This window comes from Parathielavia appendiculata, assembly GCF_033297405.1.
Source record: "Parathielavia appendiculata strain CBS 731.68 unplaced genomic scaffold N657scaffold_44, whole genome shotgun sequence".
Taxonomy (NCBI): domain Eukaryota; kingdom Fungi; phylum Ascomycota; class Sordariomycetes; order Sordariales; family Chaetomiaceae; genus Parathielavia; species Parathielavia appendiculata.
Genome location: NW_026944263.1, coordinates 79174 through 91221, shown reverse-complemented (window position 1 = coordinate 91221; position 12048 = coordinate 79174). Strand labels below are relative to the sequence as shown.

At 54.1% G+C, this 12048-nt stretch overlaps 5 protein-coding genes across 5 annotated transcripts; 2 read left to right on the top strand and 3 right to left on the bottom strand.

Annotated features, from left to right (window-relative positions):
- Nucleotides 1–1021: 1021 nt before the first annotated feature.
- N657DRAFT_651225 (carbohydrate-binding module family 24 protein) lies at nt 1022–1917 on the bottom strand (the record flags this gene model as incomplete). Its single annotated transcript, XM_062794117.1, has 2 exons — nt 1829–1917; nt 1022–1729 (listed from the first exon to the last, which is right to left on the bottom strand). Coding segments are annotated over exons 1-2 (714 nt in total), but the record flags the coding sequence as incomplete, so codon positions are not given.
- Nucleotides 1918–2894: 977 nt separating this feature from the next.
- Nucleotides 2895–5140, top strand: N657DRAFT_694397 (cytochrome P450). The gene is made up of 4 exons (XM_062797281.1): nt 2895–3810; nt 3871–4168; nt 4240–4560; nt 4633–5140. The coding sequence occupies exons 1-4, from the start codon at nt 3038–3040 to the stop codon at nt 4747–4749; spliced, it is 1509 nt and encodes a 502-aa protein (XP_062642293.1). The 5' UTR covers nt 2895–3037; the 3' UTR covers nt 4750–5140.
- Nucleotides 5141–5279: 139 nt separating this feature from the next.
- N657DRAFT_675518 (uncharacterized protein) lies at nt 5280–6058 on the bottom strand. Its single transcript, XM_062795826.1, has 2 exons — nt 5775–6058; nt 5280–5720 (listed from the first exon to the last, which is right to left on the bottom strand). Exons 1-2 carry the CDS (start codon nt 5889–5891, stop codon nt 5466–5468), a joined length of 372 nt encoding a protein of 123 aa, XP_062642292.1. The 5' UTR covers nt 5892–6058; the 3' UTR covers nt 5280–5465.
- A 648-nt stretch (nt 6059–6706) lies between these two features.
- On the bottom strand, nt 6707–7373 carry N657DRAFT_628394 (uncharacterized protein; the record flags this gene model as incomplete). Its single annotated transcript, XM_062790844.1, has 1 exon — nt 6707–7373. The coding sequence occupies one exon, from the start codon at nt 7371–7373 to the stop codon at nt 6759–6761; it is 615 nt and encodes a 204-aa protein (XP_062642291.1). The 3' UTR covers nt 6707–6758.
- A 943-nt stretch (nt 7374–8316) lies between these two features.
- N657DRAFT_606129 (Metallo-hydrolase/oxidoreductase) lies at nt 8317–10606 on the top strand. Its single transcript, XM_062790208.1, has one exon. It carries the CDS (start codon nt 8571–8573, stop codon nt 10104–10106), a length of 1536 nt encoding a protein of 511 aa, XP_062642290.1. The 5' UTR covers nt 8317–8570; the 3' UTR covers nt 10107–10606.
- Nucleotides 10607–12048: the final 1442 nt, after the last annotated feature.

Here is a 12048-nt window from a genome sequence, read left to right as displayed (position 1 = left end):
GCGTGGGGTGGTGGCCGCGTTAGATGCATTTTTGGGTGCTTAGATAATCGTTGTGCTTATCTAAGCGACACGGACCCGTCAGTCTAGTGGGAGCCACATGATGAGCCATTGCGGCCCATGCCTCCAGGGACTCAACGGCGGAATCCACATCAACAACCTGCGCCTCCATGGTCAGCGTTTTTTCCGGCGCTATCGACTGTAAGATGATAAACCACGTCGTCAACTGTTTTGCCTGCTAAGACGTCGGAGAGAAATTTAATAGGTAGGAAACGAACACAAATCAGACCACAGACACAAATCCCACGGCCCTTCCGGCCGCTAATGAGACAACCCTGGAGTTATAACGTCGTTGCACGCAACTCCATGCTCCCTCTCCAAAGGCCAATTCCCGAGCTTATCCTGCGACCTGGAAGTTGGTGAAAAAAAAGACGAGCGGTTCAACGCAGTTGATGCCTATTGAAACAGTTCTTATCTAAGTGCTCTTTCCAATATACCAGCGGTCTATTGCTCAAGCCCTTCAAAATATTACCAGTAGCACCCAAGTTTTAAATCACGAAGCCGTCGGATCACTGTGATACTGTACTATGCCCCTAGGAACAGGAGGGACCTTTCTTACTGTTCTGGTAACCCCTTTTGTGTCGCCCTAGTAACACAAGGGATAAAGAAAGCGCCAACTTGAGCTGGAAAAAGCGCGCAACGTTCACTAAAATTGGCATGTACATATTTTCAACTCTCTCGGCACGGGGATATTTCCGCCATCTGCTAGTTGATCTTCCGGAAGTTCGACAACTCCAACGGCGCGAAATCAAGCCAATACGAGATATCTGAAGAAAAAGCTAGGTAAACTACCTATAGAACCCCCAAGTAGCTCTAGCAATCAACCAATCGATAACAACAACAACAACAACAACAACAACAACAACAACAACAACAACAACAACAACACCATCCCAACTCGAAACACCCCCAAACAAAAATGCTTTGAGGCCTACTATATGAAGACAAATGTCTCTACGGCCACATATAAGATTCCAGGGGGACAGTAATTCCGCGCATACGTAAAGCTGCACAGCCCCGAATAACTCTCATCCAATCCCGTCGCCGGGACACCCGCCGGATGTGTGGCGGGAGGCGGCAGAACCTGCGTGCCGTACGCAAGGCAGGTGTAAGGGCCAGGAGGACAATAACCGAAGCCGCATGTATATGAACATAAACCCTCGTAGTTGCCGGTACCTGTTCCCTCGACGTAAACAGTAACAGGGGGGATGGTGGTGCACGGCGGACCTGGATAATAGTTCCCGACTCGGGAGCAGGCAAAGTCACAGAGGGGACCAAAGTCTGCTGCTTCGCCTGGTGCGGCGTAACCATGTTGACCCAATGTCAAGAGGGCTGAAGGCGGAGCGGGTGTTCCGGTCGTTGTGCAAGTGCACGGCGATGGACACCAACCAAAGTGACAGCTGAAATCACAGAGACCCTGGTAGCCACCTGGGCCAGTACCGAGGACGCAGTTACTGTTGGGTGTGGGAACAGGCGCAAGACTTGTCGACGACGATGAAATGCTGGAAACGCTGGAAGAGGGTACCGCTGATGACGAACTTGGCGGCAACGTTGTGCTTGATCCTGAGGGGATACTCCCGCAGCCGCCGCCGCCAACGCAGTACCGGAACCCTTCTTTGAGCATGCAGGAATCGAGCATGGTCTCGTTAAACATCTCGAGAAGCGATGGGTTCTAGAGGAGGGGTTGCTCCAGCTCGATATTCCAGAGGGAGGTCCTGATCAGACAGTACTTTGGGATGGAGAACTCGAGGTACGAAGCGTCGGCTGGCACGTCCATGTATGTGGCGTAGTGGGTGCAGTTGGTCCATGTGCCCGCTGCTAGAGGCACTGTCGGTACGGCGCTTGGCGAGGAGGACACGGTTGTGCTTGCGTCGGTTTCGTTGGAGATGCCGCTCTATGTCACTGTTGGCCAGGCTACTGTCGTATCAGATGGAAGAGTTGGGACGTAGCAGCTGGATATCGTTTCAGCTCCCGCGTTCAAGCACGGATCCGTAAACCTATCATGGCCATGGATTAGTACTGGTGTTGGAAGTGAGTCAAAGCTACTTGAGACAAAGGCCTTACATTGTTGTCCGTTAGGGTGTATATGTTGTTGGCGCTGTTGTAGTCGCAACGGAACCAAGCGAGCCGACACAAATCACATAATCGACCACGTTGTACAGGTTTGAGCACTCCGGGTTGATGTTTGGTTTCCATGAGATGAGGTGCTGCGTGGTGCCGCCCACTGTGTTGGCAATTTTTTCGCAGGTATCCAGAGGGGAAACGGTGGGCACTCGGCAGGTTTCTGGGATGCAAATGCTCGTTCCAGGCCCGGGAAACTCCCCGCAGTAGGCGGGGAGTTTACTCGGACACCGCTGGATGCGGCAAACCCACGTGGAATAAGATTAACGTTAACTTAGGTAGTTAACGTAACTTATAACGTTATGTTTTTGTGATTTTTATTGTTTTTTCTTACCTTCGTTCTTTCCTCCTTTTTTTCGTCCTTTTTCCTTTTTCAAGACTTTTTCTTTATTTCTTTTCCTGATCTTAAGTTTCCATTCTTGTCTCGCGCCTGCCATATGCCACGCTAATATTGTGTAAACAGACCAAGCATGCTTCCAACAACAGATAGCATCATTGGCGTTCGTCGACCTCGGAATTCGAAGTCTCGCATCTCAGTTCTAATCTCGCATTGCCATGTCCAACACTGTAGGGTTGCACCGCATCCATCCGCTTTACCCCGGCGATTGCAACTCGCTCGTTCCAGTCTCGCATTCCGGAAGAGGACTCGAAGATGCAAATGCTGACAAAGCCCGCCTACGGAAGCGCCACCTACAAGCGAAAGCAATACTAAGGATGCCGTAAGGGGCTGCCATACAAGGATGTAGTTATAAGATCAACCCTGTAGCCCCGCCGATTGTCCCATCACCTCATTCTTGCTCCGGCAGTACCCCTTCTTGCACTCATCAGCACAGACGACCCGACGAACCCAAGCCTCAACATGCTCTCCTTTCTCCTATCCTACCTCCACAGTTCCTACCTCCTCCCATTCATCCCCCTCTCCTTCATCGCCGCCAGCTACCTCGCGGCATGGTGCCGCCTCCGCCACTTCCCCGGCCCCCTCCTTGCCTCCTTCTCCTACTTCTGGATGCTCCGCATCTGCCGCTCGGGGGTCCAAGCCGCGTCGTACGAGCACCTGCACGACACCTACGGCAGCCACGTCGTGCGCATCGGCCCCAACGACCTGATCACCGACGACCCGTCGCTCATCCGCCGCATGAGCGCCGCGAGGAGCACCTATCGCCGCAGTAGCTGGTACACGTCCCTGCGCATGAACCCGTACGACGAGGGGCTGTTCAGTCTGACGGATACCGCGGCGCACGATAGGCTCAAGGCGAAGCTTGCGTTTGGGTATGGCGGGCGGGAGAATCAAGGGTTGGAAAGGGACGTGGATGGCATGATTGAAAAGTTGGTGGGTTTGATAAGGGGGAGGTATCTGTCTGATGAGCGGGGGACGAGGGGTTTTGATCTGGCGACGGCGGCGCAGTATTTTACGATGGATGTCATCACCAAGGTTGCGTATGGTAAGGAGTTTGGGTACCTGGAACGGGATGAGGATGTGTTTCATGCTATTCAGGGGGCGGAGGAGGGAATTCCGTTCCTGGTGGTGCTGGCGGAGTTGCCGTTTCTCGGGTGGCTTTTCACGAGGCCGTGGGTCTTGAAGCTGGTCGGCCCGAAAAAGACGGATGAGAAGGGACTGGGGAGGATGTTGGGGTGAGATTGTCCTTCTTCCTAACCGGTACCTTTGACACATCAGCCCACTGACCTTCGTAGAATCGCAGAGAAAGTAGTCACCAAGCGCTTTGGACCCGACGCCAAAGACCAGCAGGACATGCTCGGCGCCTTTGTCCGCCACGGCGTCACGCAGCGCCAGTGTGAAATCGAGGTGCCCTTCCAGCTAGTTGCTGGCTCTGACACAACCGCCACGGCAATCCGCGGCACGATGCTCCACCTCACTGGAACCATGCATGCCTACATCAAACTGCAGAAGGAAATCGACGCAGCGATTGCGGAAGGTCGCATCTCCAAGCCCATCACGGCTGAGGAAGGCAAGGGACTCCAGTACCTCCAAGTACGTACCAAGCCCCTCCCATTCAGGAGGAAACATTTCTGAGTGGTTTTAACACTGACTTGTGAAAACAGGCTGTCATCTACGAAGGCTTGCGCATGCAGATCCCCTTCTCCGGCCTGCTCATGAAACAGGTCCCTCCCGAAGGCGATACCATCGATGGCCGCATCGTCCCCGGCGGCACCCGAGTCGGACACAACACCAAGGCGTTGATGCGCCGAAAAGATATCTTTGGCGACGACGCCGACATCTTCCGTCCCGAGCGCTGGCTGGGCATCTCTCCGGAGCAGAAGCAACTCATGGTGCAGACGACGGAGCTCGTGTTTGGGTATGGTCGGTGGGGATGCTCGGGCAAGTCGGTTGCGTTTCTCGAGTTGAACAAGATCTACGTCGAGGTATGTCTCGCTTCAGATCGTGTTGGCGTCTTGATGCCGGAAGGAGAACGCTGACAGGCGGGCGTCGAGTAGTTGCTGCGCAGGTTCGACTTTGAGATCATGTACCCGAAAGGACCGTGGCGCGAGTTCAACACCAACATGTTTTTCCACTCTGACTTGTGGATGAGGGTGACGGAGCGCGGGGAGTAACCGCTTGCAGTGGCGAGGACTCGATGAAATGAGTTAACGAAGGCAGGATCCATACAGCTCCGCATGTTCGCAGTCTTCAACGTTAGATATTTGGGGTCCACAGTCCCCGGGAAAGCCGTCTCTGAAATGATTTGGAGGGACTGCGAGAGATTCGGCTAAGCCCTCAACTCTCGCTCAGTTCATGGGATGTTGAGGCACTTGGGTGTGCATGGTGTAGCTGCCATTAGCGGCACATCCAACCAGTGACTGGGACGGTTATGCTGAACCGTCAAACGCTACTGTAGGTGCTACCTGACGCCATCGTCCTGCCTGGGTGTGAGTTCGATTCCTCCGAACTTCAAGCGCACAATTCTTTTCACTTTCTCATTCTGTCTTAGGCGGTCGAGCAGACATCATTCTTAGAAGTTGCCAGCTCGACGGACATGTTGCTAATATAAAAGGTCGGGTACTTTAATCTCTTGTTGATGCGGCAATCCCGAGCAAAGAATATTCCCAAAATAATACGTTCTAACTATGTATATTCTGCTGTGGCCACTGCTCTCCCGGGACGAGCGCCTTCAAACCCTCGCAAGTTGCAACACGACAACCACATTCCCAACCGCCTCTCCTTCTCCTCAATGACCTCCCAATCCTCCCGTGCCTCCTCAACCCTCCCCCTCAGCGCAGCGACAAACATATCTTGCCGCGCCGTCACCACATTCCCAAGTCCAACCCCATCAGGATCCGAGACAACACGCTGCCGCATGCACACCTCGTCCGTCGGCACCAGCCCCGCCTTCTTGCGCAACCACTGAAACCGACTTGATTAGATCCCGCACCAGCCGTTCCTCCACCAGCTCCGGGTGCGTCGTCACGTCTACCAAACCCACCGTGTCACCAAGAGCCCGCTGAGCCATGGGGCTGTCTGTGTTGTAGCTGCTTAAACACCCACCAGCAAGACTCCATGAACCTGAGGTCCATTGACTGTAATTCTTAAATAAGAGTTAGCACATAAACTAGTCCGGTTCAAGGTATCCACTGCCTACCTTGCATTCGTTGTCGAAGTCGATCCGCCTGTCCAGACGTTCGATTTTGTGCTTCCATTCAGCCGAGTAAGTCATCACAATGAATCGACATTCAGCATTGTGCTTTGTAATTCCCATGCTCTTGACCGCATTCCGTGCAGAACACCCAATCTCTTGTCGATTTCGTATTCGATGGGGAGTCCGTGAGTGTCCCAGTCGAAGCGGCGGCTTACATGGTAGCCTTTCATCGACTAATACCGCGGAATAATGTCTTTGATCGTTGAGGTCAGAAGGCGACCGTAGTGCGGCAGACCTGCGAGGGGGCTTTTAGCGTGAGATTCGAGTAATCATTGGGTCGGGTGGGTTTGTTATTGTACCTGTCGCTATTCAGAATGAGACTTAGCTGGGAGTCCTCATACATCAAAGGCTTCTTTCGTGAATGGTGAGATACGAAATGCAAGATGTTTTCAGTATGGAGGTGTTCCGTACCAAAAGAGGTGAATCGTGGCTAGTTTCGGGTAAGTCGAGGTTGGGTCTGGAACACATTGATCTCTCAGCAATGGCGCAACACTTCCTCCTCCGCCTTGGAAAAGCTGATAGTCATATTTGCCGCTCTCAGTCAAGTGTTAAATGTTGCGATGGCGTGTGGGGTTCTGCTTGCTGAATCCGTTTTCCTGGGGTCTTCTTGAGACGACGTACAGTGGTTGCGGGGTGCTGCGAGGTCGGGATTGGAAAGCCCAAGGCGCATCGCAACACTCAAACAGCTGCAATACGCTCATAAAAAATACGTGCATTTGATTGTTTAGAACAAGCTTTCGGCTTCTTGCTTTCACCCCTGGGTGAGGCAAAGCGGCGGGTGCCCACTCGCTCACCCGCCATTGCACGCAAGAGTGCGATATAACGATATTCCCCTGCTTCCAGATGGAACCTCAACACCAGCCTCTCAACCAGCCCAATCCTACCATCACCATCTCCCGCCCTCTTCAGCTCCCATCCCTTCGCATGCTAATTACCACTAGCCGGTAAGTCAGACCCACTACTCTCTCCCAAATCCTCACCCAACTCTTGTCCACAGATCACCAACTTCTTACAATCCTGCAGCACAAATATCATCCGAGCCCACTCCATCTGGCTCCGATTAATCCACTGATGCTGAGTGCCCCTCTGCACCGCCACGTCCCCGCGCTTCAAGCTGACCCTCTCCCCACTATCCAGCACCATGTCTACCTCGCCCTCAAGAACGATGCCATAATCCAGGCTCTGCGTCCGGTGCATGGCGCACGCGTAGCCGGGCGCAAAGTCGACGCACCGGAGGACGGTGCCGCGCGGGTTGACGAGGCCCAGAGTGCCCGAGGAAATGACGCGCTCGTGGTGGACGATGTCGGCGTCAGCGTTGAGGTCTGCCGGGAAGGATGAGGTGGTGTAGGGCACTGAGAAGGCGAGGTTGCTGTCGGCGTAGGGGGACCAGGTGAAGGGGGTGGAGGAGTGAATCACGGATTGTCCTGAGGAGTTGTGGCCCGTGATGACGCGGTTTGGTTGCCGGAGGTTGGAAATAGGGTTTGTGTAGGTCGGCGGCGGGGCGGGAGCGGAGGGAGGGGCGGGGTTGGAGTTGTCGCTCATATTGACTTTGAATGTTCGTTTGGGTTTGGGTTTGGTGTTACTGGCTGATGATCTGGATGACGCCGGGAAACAAGAGAGTTGATGGTAACGCTGAAGTACTTGGAGTGTTGTTCTGCAACGGGCGTGACGCAGAAGTATGGTAATGGAGAGAGAGCAGGGGGTTTTCTATCTGCGAAATTGCGGTCGAGCACTCCCGGTTTTCTTATACCTGCAGTGTCGGTTCGGAACTCCTCTGTGTCCCATCCCGGTTGCTCTTTCTCCCTTTGAGTCATTGGCCGTCGAAAACTGACTACGGCGCCTTCCCTCATCTGTCTTGGCCGTATCAACCATTCCACGGCATTTTGGACCTCCTGGAGTTAAAGTTTGGGCTGCAATGCGACGCTGATATTGGCAGTATCGTCCGGGCCGTCCCTTTGTTCAGGTAGGCTTCAGTGATGCACTGCGGCCGTAGGGGCTTGAGAACCGTCGATTCTTGGCAATGGCACTCAGTTGTGACCATCCGGATAAGGGAGTTGGAAACCCATGGTCGGAGGTGCTAGCCGAGAACTCAGGTGGGCATCCAGGCTCAACCTGGGTAACGCGCATGGACCCTGTGGTGATCAGACGTGACGTGACAAGACCCTCTTGGCGGTATCGTCCGTAGGAGTTTTGTAGTTGCAAACGAGCCTGGATGGTAAGGCCTTCGCTACCTCAGTACAGAGAATTGAAGCTCCCTCACAGTTTTCGAGGTTGTCCCAACTCCAGTGCCATCTCTGAGATGAATGCCCAACCTGAAGTGTTGTGCCCTCTTACCTGCCGGGGAGCATGGGACCAACCCCTGTCCTGGCCATTTGCGGGACCCGGGACTTGCCGTGGGGCTCCTCGGAGCCTAACTGTACGCTTATTTTGACCTCGCTCGTGTTCCGCATCCTTTTCTCCCCAGTAGCTGACCTCGTATCGGACGGCCCTCAAAAGAATATCAAACAACGATCGAAAGATAACTTGGCTGGGTACATAATCAAGGGTTTCTTCGGCGCTCTCAGGTGGCATCGACATCCGGAAAATGACTACAGTGATCGTTCTGAGTGCCTAGACTTAGTACATTATTTTAGCCACTGACTGGCTGACGTCATCCTTGCTTAACCACATCCGTCTCATTCTGGGCAATTTTGTTCTGGACCATTTCTCATCGTCCCTCCGATCCCATCCTCCATCACCATGCTTCGTATCAACACGATAACGCGGCCCACGCCCACGGCCTCCCCTGCGGAGCACCATGTTGTCTCAACACCCGCCAACCGGTCTGCCTCAGGCTGGACTTCGTACGTCCCATCTTGGACTCCCTCCCCTCAACGAACTCGTCCTTCGTTGAGCAAGAGTAGAATTGCAGGATTCCGCAATCCCTGGCCATCGTGGCACAAACCGACCACCGCAGAGATTTGGGACAGCTTCCAGTGGGGCGACGACAACGATGGCTGTCAGGAACTTGCCGCATCCCACCTCGCCAACGATACCGCAATGCGGAAGCCGGAGCAGAGCAAGCTACCTCGGTTCGGCGACATAAACGACTGGCCAAATTCCCTTGGAGCAAAATCAGCCCGGCTCCTCCGCGTTGAGGACCCGGAGTTTTCCTTCCCCGATGACACCAAAGCCAAAGTAACTTGGCTGGGCCACGCCGGTGTTCTGGTTCAGCTTCCCTCGATGGACTCCCGGATCAAAGGGCCTGACAGGCCAGTGCGGTGCCTTTTCGACCCCATGTTCTCGGCCCGCTGCTCCCCCAGCAAGTTCGCAGGACCGATTCGCTCGTACCCACCGCCCTGCAAGGTCGAAGACCTTCCCCCAATCGACATCGTCTGCATCAGCCACAATCATTACGATCACATGGATCAAGACTCCATCATGTCCATCTGGCGGCGCAACGATTTCTGTGTCCGATTCTTTGTGCCCCTAGGAAACAAGCACTGGTTCGTCGACTGGAAAATCCCCGCCGACCGCATCATCGAGATGGATTGGTGGGACTCGGTCGAACTCACCGTCCCATCCCCAACCCCTGCCACAAGCACCCTCAAACTCCACTGCACCCCGGCCCAGCACAACAGCTTCCGCACCGCCGGCGACGCCGACTCCGCCCTCTGGTCGAGCTGGTATATTGAACTCCTCCACCCCGCTCATGGCTCCCGGCCCAACAAACCTCCCTTCCGCGTCTTCTTCGCAGGAGACACGGGTTACCAGTTCCACCCGTCCCCGGCCTGGCCGCCCTCTCCGAATAAGCCCTCCCCCGCTGGCGACAACGAAGACGACAAAAAGTTCCCTGCCTGCCCAGCCTTCGCCGAAATAAGAGACCGCATCGCCCCGCCAAATTTGCTTCTCCTCCCCGTCTCAGTTGGCGCAACGTTTGCCTACCTGAGAAGCTTTGTCCCGCTGCCGGATTGGATCAATCCGTTTCCACGACACAGCGCAGGTGTGACGGCGGCGAATCACATGCCGCCCTGGGATGCTGTCAGGGTGTTGAAGGCTATGGCTGAGTTGGGTGGTGACGCAGATGGAGAGCCGGCTGTGGCGGTGGCAATGCATTGGGGCACGTTTGTCACGGACCCGGCGGAGGTGCTGAGGACTTTGGGCGCGCTGGAGTGGGCTTGTCAACGGCAAGGTGTGAGGTTTGGGAGGAAGTTGGTGAAAGGGGGGGAGGTAGGGGATGGTGGACCGCAGCCGTGGTTTGTGGCCGTGAATCATGGAGGGAGTGTCTGTCTTTGAGCGTCTTGTAGCGAGGGACAGCCTGATTTGTTCGGGTGACTCGAATCGGATCGGATGGATTTGCTGGAAACGGACATGCGTTGTTGCGTGACAGTTGTCATTTGCATCTCTGTTGTTTGCTCCATGACTCCGGGGAATGACTCGGGTCACGGTACCATGAGTGAGGCCATGATCGAAGTTTGGGGGGTGAGAATGTGCCATCACTCCTGCGGTTTGTCACCCGGTTGCTGCCAGGGAAGTATTTCCATGCTCAATTCTGACCTGATTTGGCATCTATGGGCAAGCGGCGAGAAGAACTCTATCTCCTACCGCATGTAATATGTCGCTCCCAGCCAGGCTCCAAGGGTTTGACTCAGTGTCTCCTAGTTGCCAAATCAGTCGGACGACCACGTCGTCAGGAAGGCAAAAGCTTGCCAGTCCTTTGACTTTCGAGAGCGCTATGACTGTTCTGTCAATCATGAAGCCGTGTATTAAAGCTAGTTGAATGGCAGGAGGGGAACATCTGTTTGGCTTGCCGACCTACTGGGCATTGGGATTTGAAGCTGAACTGTAGGCCTCTGGTTCTGGTGTTCGAAACGCTCCAACACATTTCTCTCTACACCTCCACCGGGGTTTTATAAATTAGCGCGATACTTGTCCCACTCAGTTCCAAAAAGAGCAACCATCACGATATTTGACTCTATAGAGATCTGTACCAGTCTCCAAGATCACTTTCCTAGCATTTTCTATTGCAAAGTACTTACAACAAACATCTGCTGGTTATTTCCTCCTCCTCTTTCTCCTGTTACAAAAGATCCTATATCTCTCCTTATATCTACAGATCCGTACTCCCAGATGAATATCCGCGGTCTACTCAACTGTACAAGCATCCACAACTCGCCTGCCGGGGGATAGTTTTTACCACTTGCGGTGTCAGCGAATCCGGCGACATCAATTTACGGAACAAGCGAGCCGATCTACAACATCGGCCAAGGGCTGCGCCCAGGAACTCACACGAGATCAGAAGATAGAGGCGCGAGCCTTGCGTAACTATACAAAATGGTCCTACCAAGCCATTTCCCAGGCCTTAGGAGTGACTGGACGGCAGGTTCAACGAGCTTGTAATGGCCCACTCACTCCACGGAAGACCGGGCATGTCGGAAGACTTCCATTGATCCGTACTCCGCAAAGAGAGATCCTCCGTCACTATCTCGAAGCAAACAACCTCTTCCGCGAGCTCCCATAGGGCGATCTGAAGTACTATATCCCAGGGTTTGAGCTCTTGGAGAGACTGCAATCTTCAAGGCTCTACGATCAATGGGTTACTCGAGAAGGAAACGGCCCCGTAGGATTGAACTGACTGATCAGCACCGGCCCGCACGACTCGCCTTTGCATACGAGCAACTGTCTCTACGACCTAATCCTGAGGACTGGGAATAAGTTATATTCAGCGACGAGACTTGGTCTACCAATAACCCTATTTGGAAGAGGTGGATCACGGTACACGACACTGAAGACCCTCGTACTTGGGCACTTCTTCGGCAAAAACCACATGGCTGGATGCTCTGGGGCTGCTTCGCCGGACGGCACAAGGGACCCGGGTTCTTCTAGGAGAAAGGATACGGGGGTATCAACGCTGAGAAATATCAGCGTTTTGTGCTTCCATTTGTATGGCAGTGCTGGGAGTCTCACGGCTGCGAGTTCGCCTTACAACAAGACAATGCTGCTGCCCATGCAGCTCGTTCAACGAGGTGTCTCATTACGGCACTTGGCCTTGAGCTGTTGGAGTGGCCTGCTCGGAGCCCGGACCTTAATCCGATAGAGAACCTTTGGCAGTGGCTGAAGAACTACGTCGAGGACCACTACCCAGATCTTCAGCGACTTAGCCTTGCCGCTCTCCGTACGGCTATTCAGGAGGCATTGGATGCAATTCCGGAGGACCTGTTACTACGGCTGACACACT